General features: G+C 44.6%; 1 protein-coding gene across 19 annotated transcripts in view; it reads left to right on the forward strand.

The window, feature by feature from the left end:
• The window catches only part of LDB3 (LIM domain binding 3), a 152,043-nt gene that overhangs the window by 94,492 nt on the left and 43,205 nt on the right, over positions 1–14,346 (forward strand). For 17 of the 19 annotated variants that reach the window (XM_077930583.1, XM_077930582.1, XM_077930584.1 and 14 more), the window contains one exon: positions 1,099–1,135. The exons of 1 other annotated variant lie outside the window; for it this stretch is intronic. In XM_077930583.1, coding sequence (XP_077786709.1) covers positions 1,099–1,135 — 37 coding nt within the window. Of the gene's footprint in view, positions 1–1,098; positions 1,136–8,798; positions 9,725–14,346 lie in introns of those variants that run through there. One more of the 19 variants, XM_028729281.2, reaches the window with a different exon arrangement.

A 14,346-nucleotide genomic window follows, 5' to 3' on the forward strand; every position in this document is an offset into this window, starting at 1 on the left:
AACTGGTTTCATTGTTCAAGAGGGCCCCTGACCCTCTGGAGAAGTGTTTCAGGAGTGCAGGTGGCTGCAGCTCAGAGAATAGGACTAGGAATCTTACTTCTATGACCTTGTTTAAGTTAACTTGCCTTAGCATCCCAGGTATTGAGCTGGGTGTCATCAATATATTGATGACAACCAACTCCAAAGGTCCAGGTAATCTCTCAGCCATCTTTGAGTTAAAGATCTCTGGAGCCTAAGAAGTGCCCCATGCCAATTGCCATGGGGCCTAGCAAGCCTCTCCAGTGGTTATCCTCTGCGTCTGATTGGACAGATGAAAATAAAATCACTGGTGAGGAAGCCCTGACACAGTGACCTGATGTTCCAGTTGTCCGTGAGAACTGTATGATGCCAGGCAGAAGCCTTAGATAAGAACAAGGTCAGCAGAAAAGTTTATCCCCTGTTGGTATCTGGGTGTGAATCATCCAGCAGGGCTATCAGTTTTGTGTCTGTTCCAAAAGCAAACCTGAAATGAGATGGTAAAGGGACAGCGAAGGATAGTTTACAAAATCAAAACATTAACATTTCAGACAGAACATGCTGACTGAAATGACAGTGTTACAAAAAGATTCCAAAATGTCAAGTTAAGGTGCAATGGGGGGAAGTTGCTGCTGAGACAATCATGGTCACCCCTCCTTTCATCCTGCAATTTCTTTCTTTGGTTCTTAAGAGATATTAAGACCAACAAATTTATTCCTGCTCCGGTTGTAACAATGTGAATTGAAATCACACGTAAATAGAAAATCCTAAGTGGTGTTCTAGTTGAAAAATGATTATTATTTTTTTAAACCAGGAAGAATAAACTAACACTTTAACCAGATTTCAGAAAGGAAGAGAAATTCAAAGTAGTTTCCCCCCCTATTTTAATTCAAACCACTGAATAGAAATTCACACCTGCCAGCATTGGGAGATCCAATCACAGATCTCCCATGCAAAGTGTCATTTGACCCCTAGAGAACCTGAATTACCAGTTTCTGCTCCCTTTGTACTTAGGTTGTAATCTCCACCTAGTTGTCTTGTTTGTTTTTTTCCTCTCTAATGGAGTCAATTTCTCATCTGCAGTGCAAGATCCAGATGAAGATGCCCTGAGGAGATCAAGGTAGGCAACTAGCAGCAAGTACTATGGCCTTCTCTTTACTGATAACAAATATTTAGTGCTCTAAACTGGCATTAATTTGAACACTATGAAAATTTAGTTCTTAAGAAGCCTACTACATTTACTCAAACCACTAAAATGAAAGTGCTGTTGGCTTAACAAAGAGTCTCTAGGTGGAATAGATGGGGAAGTGGCTCAATTTCAGGGGGTGTGCGCAGTCTTTGCACAAGGGATTCCCATTTGTTTGTGGTGGGATTATTTTGTGTGACAGCCCCCCCCCCCCCATGAGCCAGTGTGCATGTGACTGCCCTAAATTGTGTTAAGTGGATGGAAATGTAATAAGATGGTGTGGCTAGTCTTGAAATTTTAATGAGCAATTTATTTGGATGACCTTGTGATTGGCACTTGTTTCAATGGAGATGCACAGATGATCACGGTACAGGAGTTGTTCCCAACGATATAAATAAAACACCTAAAGTTTGTTTTAATGGAAACTAAAGCGGGGGAAAGCAAAAACCCAACTCAACCAAGATTATTTGGTTTGTTTCTTCTCATAATAATGCAGTATGAGCATACAGGACTGCTTTTGCTACTAGAGTAAAGTGTTTGTCCATTTTCACATATTCTGTCTCACAGAAGCTCAAATATTAATCCATTACTTGTGCTTGTCTAGCTTGAATAGGCTGCAGGATTCACCTTGTTCCTACATTCAGTTTATTGGTAGCTGTCTGGAGTAGATAATTCTGGATCCTAGTCTACTCTCTTTTTGCGTAGCTCTCCCTCCCTGAGCATATTCTTCTAGCGGGGTCTTGAGATTGTGATCGGTTTTATAATTTTGCCTCGCCAGAGTTCCCACTGCGCTGCTGCAGATTTGCTTTTGTTGGTGTTTCATCCCTGTGATTCTTCTATCATATCCCCATTTCTAAAGCACCCACCCACTAGAAAATTTTTAGATGTATGTTTGCAGGTACATTTGGCTGCCATTCGCCTTCCGTTGTAAGTGCCAGGCGTTTATGAAACTGGAGCTTTGCTTATCTCTCAGATGCTTAGTCTAAGATTAAGGTCTATAGACTGGCTTCTTCTGCTGTTTTAGCAGAATGCTTACAGGCTGGAGAACTGCATCACATGTTGCAAAATTTGCACATGGAGGACATTCCATAAGAATCAGTGTGCCTTCTCTGCATGTAGATTGCCATGTGTGACATCCACACATGTGGGTTTTTCCACTGCATCTACACTTGCTGCATATGTGCTGGGTAGCATCAGAAAATGCACATCCCTTGGAGCTCTGCTGAATGATATTCTGATTGTAGCTGACTTACTGTAACATCTCATTTCTGACATGGTTCGCACAGGAACCCTAAACAGAGCTTCTGCATAATGAGAACACTCTGGGTTCCTGTAGCAGCTCCGACAACTGCTACAGCCACCTAAGAAAAGCTTCCTTCTTTCTTTCTTTTGGCACTACCACCCACCTCCTTCCAGTAGCAAGGGAGGAGAACAGGATGCTCAAGGGGGCAGTAGTGCTGGATTGGGGACTCTGAGCGGGACTGTAGAAGCAGCCACCTTAGAGCAGCCTTTTTCAACCTGTGAGTCCCCAGATGTTGAACTACAACTCCCATCACCCCTAGCTAGCAAGGCCAGAGCTCAGGGATGATGGGAGTTGCAGTCCAACAACATCTGGGGACCCACAGGTTGAGAACCACTGTCTTAGAGGCTTCTTACCATGTAGCGCCTCTGTTTATGACTCCTGTATGAACTAAGGCAATAGCTTCTGCACCAGTTAAGTATTTTGGATTCTGTACAGTTCCCCAGGATTTGAGATGTTTTCACAAGTAACACAATCTGACCCATTAATATGAGACTGTTTGTTGTTCCTTTGCATGCCCTTGAAGGCAAAATATATTCCTCAAAGAGCTTGCACTGGCCAACAAAGAAAAGGTTTGGTTTAAAACCCCTGAAGTTGAAAGTCAGGCAAGGATGATAGTTTTTGTTTTCAGAAGGGGAAGTGGGCAGATGCATCCGTTTATAGAAGACTGCATAATTTGTTGAATGTACGTAACAATACTCTATGCGTCATGTGCTGTATGTTGTCAGCCTTGTGCATGTCACTTGTTTCTCAAACTATGATTGCCAGGGGTGCTCAGCCGCTGGGGAACATCGTGACTTTGGGCATGATGGGCCAGAAGGTTAAAGTAGGCGTTTACACATTTAGTTAGTACTATCTTGAGCCTGCAGATTCATTTTTAAAAAGAAGACCAAGAAGGATCTGTGGTCAAAGTAGCAGGTTTTTAAACCATAGAAGAAGGGGCTGCTGCAGTGGTACGCTACGTCCTGATCCAACATAGACTACCAGACACATTCACCCATCGTTCCAAAAAGTTGGATAGACAAAAATGGAGTGCTGTGTCAAACTCCCAAATGCTGTTAGTAGTATAGTTATAGTGGAGTCTTTAACTTTGTACAACATGGCCTCCAAAGCAATGGGCTTGTGGGAGAGCCTGTGGCAACCGCAATCTATAATTCTTCCAGTATTCACTGTGTATGGTCTTCAGAGAGGAGGCCTAAGACCATTAATGAGTTGTTGTTTTTTAAAAAAGATATTTTTCATCAGTATTCATCTAGTAAAATGGACTTGCAAAAGTCTCCATCCATGCAATACTCTCCCATCTTGGAAAATGTTTGCTTTCTGCTCCTTTCAGGCTGTGCAGGTAGACTTTCGTGCAACAATTGTGGGGTGATGCCTCCTTGTGGTGGCTCTTCAAAATTGACCTGCCCTTGTGCCAGCCTTCTCCAGCCTCGCCCTCCAGATGTTTTACACTACAATTCTCATTAGCCCCAGGCAGCTGTTGTAGTCCAAAACATCTGCAGGGCATTTGGTTGAGGAAGCTTGCCATAGATGGATGAAAACAAAAATCAAAATAAGTCCTTTCAGACTGTCAATGTAAGAGACAATCTGCTTGCTAATTAGCACATGAATACTGTTCTCTGTTGCTGTGTCGCCTCTGTATTTCAACTTCATTCACTGTGGGAAATCAGAAGGGCTGGATGATTCTCCATGGAACTCCCTGTTTCCTTATAGTCTTCCACTCAAAAACCCTGGAGTTGCAGAGTAAAAAAAGAAAATAACTGCATTTTTCACTCTTGGGCCTGGGGACTGTCACTCCATAACCAGCCCCAGCCACTATTAATGCGTGGCCTTTTCTCAGAATGAGAGTATGTGGTGCTTCAGATTGTAAAGTTCCCATTTACTGTAATATTTTCCTTTGTTATGGGGTTGCCATGAATTATTCAGTGAATTGTGAAGTAGTTTGCCTTTCTCTAATGACATCTCTTCAATTCTTTATCATGCCAAGACAGAGGGAGATATCTTGACATGGGCTGTGTGTGTGTGTCTAAGTTTTTCTTTCTAAAAGAAAATGCTGTCTTTTGGGAGACTCCTATTAATTTGATTTGGAGCAGCCTAGCTAGAAAACTGTGCACTAAATAAATGGCACAGAGAGAGAGAGAGAGTCATTAGGGAGAATGAGGCAGACGCCTTAGCTAACCTGTGCTGGAGGAGTTGTGTGGCAGGGAGATCAAGTTGGAGTACAGAGACCTCTGTTCACCACACAACCTGTTCTACACCTCATAAGCCAGTCTGTTGCTCTCTGGCGCAGGGGAGGGTATTTTTCTGTGCTGAAGTTGAAGTAAGAGTCAGCTTCCAACCCATACAGGTTTTGCACATGGAAAGATTGGAGGAGGCACCACCTTGCCCTTTGCCTCAGGCAGCAAAACGTCTTCAGCAGGTGTGCCAACTCCTAGGGGCCGAGGCAGTTTCCACCACCCCCCCCAAATATATTTTTTGAGCAAGCAGAGCACCCCACCCCCATCTTCCAGGGGCATTCAGCTCTGCCCTTGGCTCCTTGCAGCGTTGCAAGGATGCTTTTGCTGTGGGCTCTGTGAGTCTGGGGTTGAGAGTTGGCAGCATAGACAGGGAGGACCAGAGTGGAGCCTGTCTGAATGGGGAGGTAAGCAAAGCAGAGCGGCAGCTTGGTGGGGCTGTGCGCCTCCAGCTCTGCTTTTTGAGGAGCATCTGTGGTGTGGCAGGCTGGGGAGTTCTGGGTCCCCTGTGGGCTCTTTTGTGCTGCTGTTAGGCAGGCAGCCAGCTAGCCAGAGCTTCGCACCCACCCAGGGAAGGCTGCTGAAAGGCAGCTGGGCTGCTGGTGAGGGCAAGTGGGGCAGGAGAGGTGCTGGCACAGGGATGACAATTGCCAAGGGCCAAGGCAAGTTCTGCCCCCCTTGTGACGTCAGGGTGTCATGCGCATGGCGTCATGGTGTCGCATGGTGTTGTACATGGGGCCCCCTCAATCCTGTTAAGAAGATGGCGCCTCTGGTCTTCAGCCGACCCTCCCACCTACAGACCGCATGCAAGCTGTACCTTTAAAGTACATTTGAAGCACATTCTTTCCCTCAAAGAATACTGGGCAGTGTAGTTCACCCCTCACACCCCAATAGCCCGTAGTTAACTACAATGCCCCAAATACTTTTTGGGGGAGGGATGTCCCTTGAAGATGCTTTAAAGGTATGATGTACCATGATAGCCATGGACTGTTGAAGTTTTGGAGACATCTAAGGGCAGAGCTGCATGTTATAAGGCTCAAGGGACAGGCATGTGCTGAGTTCCCATCTCCCCTCCTCAATACATAGCGTCCTGTGGGTGCAGTTATGCTGTGCATTTCCCTGCCCCTACTCCAAGCCACTGACTACAGGTGAGGAAAAGCTTGGCTTAACTCCAGAACACCATGAAACGTCACAAAGGGTGAAGAGGATACTTGAGATGGGGGCCCGCAGCAATGCTGGCTGGTAGCTCTTGGGAAGGGAGGTGGCGCCAGAGACAGGCAGAGGCAGCTAATTCTGGTTTTGGCCATGCCCATCTCTCTGCTGACCAGCAGAACCATCCCTGGAGTGGTTAGGCAGGTGGATACTGGCTGAGGCAGACTGAGGTTGGTGGGGTAGTGCCCCAGGTGCCCTAATGGACCAGCCTCTACTGGTTGAGTTAGTTTCTGGACATAGTGGTGTTACAGGGGAGGCAGAAAGGCCTTTAGGTGGCTTTGTGAATCCCTTCACTTTCTTCCAAATGAGGTCAGCCAGCCCATGCTGCATTTGCAGGCCCTCCGATGCTGAGTTGGGCTGCCCTCAAGTCCTGGCCTGATGGCACCACTTGGAGGGCATTCCATGTTTACTAGGATGGAGAGTCATGCCTTGGAAATGGTACATTAGAAGGACCCCCCAATATGTCTGTGCTTTATGTATCGCCTGCAAAGCCTTTTTTCAAGGGCTGATTTCCACTGTTTATTCTGTTTGTTGTTTGTGCTTCTTTCAGCTTCGACGGTAACCAAGGTCCTGTTCATATGTTACTTAGAAACTTAAAAAAACAAACAAGCCACCAATCCTGAATCATGAACCCACTTTCTGGTAGCAGAGTGGTAGCCCCTTAGAATCTTGCATGTTCCCCTACACTTTTTTGCCATTACAGACTTAAGGGCAAAGCTACATCAATGTGGCATGTCAGCCGAATGCCAATGGAGAGGGAGTTCAAAGGATATATGTGGGGAGGCACCAGCAAGCCTTCTTGGCTGCTTCCACTCAGTCCTGTCAGCCCTCTGTGTGCAGCCAAAGAAAGGCAGACACTAGGACCCAGGAGAAACCATTGGCATGGTAGCAAGCTGTACTATAGAGAAGGGGAACTTCCCTCTTTGCCATGATCTCAATGGAAATTGATCCCTCAAAGTTGCCATTTGCATCAGTCAGATAGCCTCCATAGGTGCCAATGGAGGCTTCTCTCCATACGGACGTTTGGCGGTGGGGACAGTTTTTATTTGGACCACAGCATTTTGGACCCCCACCCTTTGCAGTGCTGCTGCTGCTGCTGCTGCTTGGGCACAATCAATTTATTCACACAATTAACACCCATGTGGCTGTTATCCCGTTATCTAGTTTTATGTTAGGAGTGCAGCTACTGCCTACATTTGTTTTTAAGCGTACCTGTTAATTATATCCACGCAATTAACAATGTCAGATCTGGTGTCGAGATACAGGGGAAGGGGCATCACTCAGTCTTACCTCAATAGCGTAGCAGACTGTGATAAGTACTTAGACCACCTCAACCCATATTGCTCATTTAGAGCGAATTCTCTCAGGGAGATTGTACACAGGGCAAGAATTTTCCAGTTTCTGGGGAAAGCAAACCCATCTACAAATTCCTATCCCTTCAAATCCACAAATCTGGCTTCTTTGGCAAAATAAAAGAAAGGAAACAAAGTTCAATTCAAGGGGCTTTCCATTTCATCATGTTTTACTGGACCCCATCAGGAGAAAGCATAACATATGAACAGGGGTGTGCTTTATCTTTCATCTCACCAGTTTCACGCTTCAGTGCTGCATCAAAATAAGGATATTTTGGGGCTCCAGGGACTTCTTCTTTTTAAACAGCTTACTAACAGATAAACAAACATTGAGATAATCATACGAATTATTTCTTCCTCTTCTTCTTCTTCGTTCTTGTTCACCTGTCTCTCTTAATTTTTCCAGCTCTGTATGGTTGTCCCGCTAAACTACTGGCGCAGATCAGTCCACAGAGTTGTAGGATGCCTGGCAGATTCTGTGCATTTTTAACATTTGTGGAAAGATTGCTGAGAGCCCCTGAATCTCATAGGGGTTAACAGACACATTTCAGAATTATACCTGTACATAGTGAAGCAGCCACTTATAGGCCTGCAATTTTGGGTGTCAAGTTGCAAGTTATTCCAGCTGCAGCCCTATATCCTCACTTACCTGGGAGTAGGGCCCATTGAGCTCAATGGAACTTGAATAGGATTGCACTTTGATATATTATCTTCCCTTCTACTGCAAGAGGGATGCCTTTGGATTCTCTGTCCTAGATGCCAAAACATCTTGGTCAAATATTCTGCCTCTGAGCTTACCCAAAGCTTGTTGTGCTAGTTCTGGTCTAGCTTCCTCCAACCTGGTGTCATCTGGAAGTTGTTGGACTCAAACTCCCATCATCCCTAACCTGGCTGAGACTGATGGGAGCTGGAAGGCACCAGGTTGGTGTAAGGCTGTTCTAATCGGTCACACTTTAATAACAGAAATTGGAAAATATCTGTTAAACAGCTGCTGAGATTTGTGTTTGGTGTGCGTTGGATACGAATTACCGTACGCTTACTTAGATGCTAGAATGCTTTAAATTGTTCGCTTTTGTTCTTGCATGCTGTAAAACCTCTGCCGCCTAATCAGACGGAAATTTGCTGGCAGGAAAATAATGAGGCTATACACTTATGAGTTCCTAGCAAAAGCAGCCCTGTCAAGCCAAGCCAAACTCAGACTAAGGGGCAGGAATTCGTGTTTAAATTAAGCTGAGCATTTTAAAATGAAAAAGTACCCCAATTTTTCTTCAAAAGGCTCGTTGGTGGTGGTGGTGTTTTTTGTCCTTTTCTTTTCTCTTTTGCACTGATTTTTGAGGCAACTTAAATCCAAATAAATTGCCATTGCCCTAGTTGTAAGGCAGGGGAGCGGTAGCCACTGTCCCTAACCCCTTTCTTTCTTTCTTCCTCCTCTCCCTTTTTCTCTCCCTCTCTTTCTCCCTCTCTTTCTCTCTCCCTCTGTCTCTTTCTTCATGCCACAGGGAAAGGTTTGAAACGGAACGTAACAGCCCACGCTTTGCGAAATTGCGCAACTGGCATCACGGCCTTTCGGCGCAAATCCTTAATGTCAAAAGCTAAATAAATCCTATGAATAGTAAACAAATGTGCAAGACAGGCCTGCTCTATAAAGAATAAACTGCTCTCCTGAGTTAGTGCCTAGGAGTATTCCGTATATTGATACACTAGGAAGGCATAACACTGGGTGTTGTTGTTTTTCTCAAAGTGCTTGTCTTTTGTTTTCTGTTGCTGGTTTCCTTCCACCATCCTGTAAGTCCTCTGAATTGTAAAATGGATTAGATTGGCCTTCACCACACGTATAGTGTAGCTTGAAAATGCTGACTGGCTTAGCTATTATAATTTCTAGCTTTTAACTAATGTAAATGAAACAGGGAGATGGGCAGATTTCTGCGAGCAAGTATATTTATATATAAAATAGCTCCAGAGTATGTTCCTGCAGATTAAATAAAACTGGAAATAGGAAGTTGGAATGGAAAGTGTGCCTACGTTTGCCAAATATGTAGACCTCTTAGTTGGCGTAGTTCAATGATGTCATTTTAGATAAGACATTTGATGTCCAGGCTTTAATTTATTTTTTCCTTGTCTGTGGCATATCTTTAAGCGCTGAGGCTTAAGGTGTCGCCTTTGAAACCTGAACCTTGCTGTGAGTGTAAAGTGGGAGGTGGTAGCTCAGGAATTAGAGAAGCAAAAGGCACAAGATAGCAAAACCTTGTAATGTTGGCCTGGAAGAAATGAGGAAATATGAGGAAAAATTGCCCGCTGGATTTTTAAAAAGCATGGCATAACTTTTAGACAAAACTTTGCCTGTTCTGTATTGCAGTTGCTTTGAAACGCAGTTTTCTCTGTATATAGCAGTGTGGTTGACCTGAAATAAAGACTCTAAAAAACAGATGACCTTACGTGCCTTTTTACCTTAAGTTATCTTGCTTCGTAACATCCAAAGTCTCCTTTATTAGAGAACTTGTCTTCTTATTGTCTACCCTTAATTGCTGTAAATATGAAAGGACAGAGCCAAATAGCAATCCAGTTAGGAGGCTAAGGAAACTTGCACACAGACAGGGCTACGTGTGTATAGCATATCACAACCACCAGTCAGAAAGATAAGGCATTGTGCCAAACAGCTGTAGGGGAAGAGAACGTGGGGCTCCATTTAGGCCTGCCCAGTCTCTCTTTCTTGCTAGACAAGCTGTTTTGACAACAACAGCCAATCTCTCCTGACAGAGTTCAGAGCTGCTGAATGCATGGGCGTAGCCAGAATTTTTGTTAGTGGGGAGCAGGTCTCTTGTTATTGGGGGCAGAACCTCAGTTAGCTATTTTATATACTTTTATTGATGGGGGAGGGCAGCTGCCCCTTCCTGCCCACCCCTTTGGCTACGCCCATGGCTGAACAGATGTACAAATGCATTGCTACAACCACTGATTTCCCTCCGCCCTCCCGCAATGACTAAATCTGTACTGGCTTTGCAGTTTTTCTGCCTGGTTGAGTACAGATTCCTCATTTATTTTTGTCTGTGAGTATTTAGCACTCATTGCAGACCCATGTTCTCCATCTCCACAACTCTAGCCCAGGAGAAGAGCCATGGCTCAGTGGGACAGGGACACCGCTCAGTCATACAGCACCAACATTGCATACAAAAAGTCCTAGGTTCCCTGGCATCTCCACATAGCCATGGGAAAGACGCCTGTCTGAAACCATGGAAAACCAGAGCTAGTCATTGTAGCCGATACGGAGCAACCCAAGTGGGATAGCTCAGTTGATATAGCATGAGACTCATGATCTAAGGGTTGTGGGGTCAAGCCATATTTGGGTGAAAGATCCCTGCATTGCAATTCTATTATTCTAACCTGTCTGACCAGTGGTCTGACTAAGGTGACCTCTTAGCTTCTACCTTTACTATTAAGAACCTTTCTGTGTGCCTCATTATTCTCCCATTGCGCTTTTTTTAACCCCCAACACCTTGCCTTTTCCGTAGGGGAAATTGAATATGATAGTTTCACAGTTGCATTTCAAATCACCCCTCCTCTCCCTCTCGCATTCTTGCCAGTTATAAGTCCCAGTTGCAGCCATGACAGTTAAGGGAAGGCTTCTTTCGGGAGGAAGCGTGGGTAGAAATTTAGCTGGTAAGTTAATTTTTAAAAATGGCATTTGCTTGGGCAGAGGATGATAAACACTGCAGTCAATGTTCTAAAACAGAACCCTGAGAGACCACTGTGGTCGGGGACATCCCTGGTGGGACTGGGCCAGGGAGAGGGGCTGGGGCCAGACCTGGCCTTGTGCTTGGATGGGGAGGGGGCATGTTGAGTGCCACAGCCAGCAGCCCATCTGTCTCTCACCCACCCACCCAAGGAGGGTCTCTGCCTTCTGAGTTCCTAGAACAAGGGAGGGAGGGAGGTGGGGGGGCTTACTGCCATTCTCACCAGTAAAGGAGAAGGAAAGGGGGAAATGTTAGCTGGGGGGGGGAGGTGAGGAGAGGAAGAGGGGTGGCAGAGCAGGGGGAGGTCAAGGCAATGGGGTACACACAGTGTGATTTGCCCTGGGCCCTTCACCCCCTTAGAACCAGCCCTGATTGTGCTGACTGTTGCTGAGAGAAAAGGCTTTCTGAGAAAACCCCAGTGAGGACATCATGGACACTTCAGATGTATGCTTCTGAATTGCAAGCTCAATTGTGGGCTAAGGGCGCAAGGTGTTTAGGAAGATGGTGCTGCTTTGGTGTAAAGACTACCTTGCAAACATTCCACAGGAGAGGAAACGCTTGCGGCTTTTGATGTAAAAGTATACAGAAAAGGCAATTGCTTCCACGGGGACAAATAGTGCAGCTTTGGTAGCTCTTACCAAGAGGAGGGATTATTGCTATCAGGATCAAGCCAGACATCTCTACAACTCTTTACCAAGTCTTTATTGGATTCTGGATCAGAGTCCTGGATGAGAGTTCAGGTACTTTCCTACATTGTTAATTTTGCTTCCTGTTTGGACCAGTGGAAGAGGCTTCCACTAGGATTGTTTCTGTGCCATGTTGAAGCTTTCAAGATTGAAAGCCAAACCCATTTCTCTTTAATGCATCCCCCTGGCCAAAGCAAACCATTCAGGGTATACCTACACTATAAACTTAATTTCTAAATCATTTTTGCCACTGTGGCTTCCCACCCCATTCCCAAAGAATCCTGGGAACTGTCAATTGCTGGCGATGTTGAGATCTCTCTGTTCTCAGAACTAGAGTTCCCTAGGGAGATGACTCTTAAGCCATTTTTAATCTGTCTGCAGATATACCCTCATTATTGGCCTGCATCAAGCCAGTGCTTTCATTTGCCTTAACATTATATTCAGGGCTGTGTAAGTTCTTAATTTTGTGCAAATGCAGAAAGGGCACCAAATTTTATAGAGAGTATCAAATTAAGTGTCCTGAGAACTTTGGTCTTCATCTTTATTTTTATTTTTCCTAAAAAGGCAATTTTCTGGCCCATGTGAGTATAAGTTTGGGCTTGTTTTTTAATTTAAAAAGTGTGGGAAATGCCTGGTGAAATATCAAATCAAAAGGGCCTCCCATTGTCAAGAATCAGATCCTATAAAGCTTTTAGACCCTGCATTCTCTACGACTGATTATGAAAATAAGCAAATGCATATATATATAAATTGGTATGGGTTGCAGCCTTCCATTTTTCTTGGAGCAAAATTCCAGCGATCTTGGAGGAGAATTTTAATTTTAGAAAACAACCAGAAATAAAGAGCACACAGCCCTGACTAAATTAATTAATGTTGCAGAAATGAATCTCTGGCATTGACTTGAGTTGACTGGCTTTCCTTATCGCTGGCTGTTAGCACGTGAGTTTATAGTAGTTTTCTGCCACATTGTTTTGTTTCCGATGTAGCATTTTGTTGTCTTTCCATCTGCACTAACCACAATGCCTTCTGACAAAAGCCGGCTTTGCAAGCTAATATTGTGGCAAAGTATATGTTGTTCATTTTGGCAAGCGCTGCTTCTGTTTCTTAACTTTTCATGCCTGAGGGGAAAGGGCAACTTTTCTGCCCTCCACCGTGATCACAACATTATGCAGAGTCAGGTGGCAAAATGAAACTGGGGTGTTCTGTCTTCTACCAGTTACTGCCTGCAGTTGAACCGTCCAGTATTTGTCCGTATTTGCCCGTCTCATTCTGCCTGAGGCTCTGCCCATTAGAACAGTGATGGGTAACCCTTCGAAGTCTGAAAGATGCATTCTCCCAGTCTCTCCTGGGGTGCTGCCTATCAGAGGGGCCAGAGGCACAACTGTGTGGAGCACCAAGAAATGTGACGCCTTTGTACACCCACACAAAAGTCAGAAGTTTCTACATTTGCATGTGTGCATCGCCCCACTCCTTACCCAAGCAAGCAAGATCAGTTGCAGCCAGTGACATATTTTAGGTAGATGGGGGCGGAAAGAGGGAATGGGGCAGGGTCATTGCTGTGCCTGAGAGGCAGATGTCCTAGGGAGAGTCCCAAAGATTGGTTACAGAGGCCTGGATGGCCACATTTGGCCCTGGCCCTGAGATAATGCCACAACTCTGTAGAATGAGTCCCATTCTGCACATATAACAGCAAGCTAATTGGTGCTTCTAATGAAATAAAACCATATTGTCCGAAGCATTCTCTCTCTCCTGTACCAATCTTATAACGTAATATCTGACTACTAGGCTCAAAAGTTTTTCACTAATTACACTAGGGATTGCTTGGCCCATTATATTCACTTAACACAAGACTAGGTGTCATTATCCCCAAACATTATCTAAAGTCTTGTTTGTAGTCTTTGGCTGGATCTAGACACATCAAAGAAGCGTTTCGGTTAAACGTGTTGTCACAGTGTTATAATGCATATACAATGCATATAAAACACTTTTTCTTTACCAATCTAGCTGAGTTCTTTGTCATGATAAAGAGCCAAAAGGGGGGGGGGGTAGCAGTTCATAATAAATCAGAAAATAGATGGCAATAGCAAGTAGATCAACTGCAGCCAAATGGGCTGGTTCTCATATGCTTGATTGTTCAGCACTTGAACACCGTCAGCTGAATGTGTGAACAAACTACTGAAAAGCACTGTGGTTGAGGTGACGTGGAAGTTCTGCCTGTAGTGATTAGTTTTTAATGGCCTATTTGCATATGCAAGTCATCCCTTGGTGCTCTCTAACCATCAAGTGATGAACACGCATGTGTGAACTGGCCCTTGATATCTGCACCAGAAAGCACTTATAGCTCGGTAGCTGGGTTTATAGTCAGCAATTGTTGTCCTTCCGTTTGACCGTCTAATATAGCCCATTGCTAGCACATCAAGAAAGATTAACATGTAAAGTTTAAAAACAAAATAGAATAGAGAATTGTTCGTTGAGATCTGCACTTGCTGATTCCTTTTGTCACAACTCTGAATTTTTTCCTTTTCTTCTGCATTGCTATAAGGGACTGTATTTCCCCCCTGCATTGTTTCATGCCATTCTCTCTCATTTTAAATTTCACAACTCCCCTGCCGTCATCATTCAGTAGCTCC

Source organism: Podarcis muralis, chromosome 6 (genome assembly GCF_964188315.1).
Source record: "Podarcis muralis chromosome 6, rPodMur119.hap1.1, whole genome shotgun sequence".
NCBI classification, from domain to species: Eukaryota; Metazoa; Chordata; class Lepidosauria; order Squamata; family Lacertidae; genus Podarcis; species Podarcis muralis.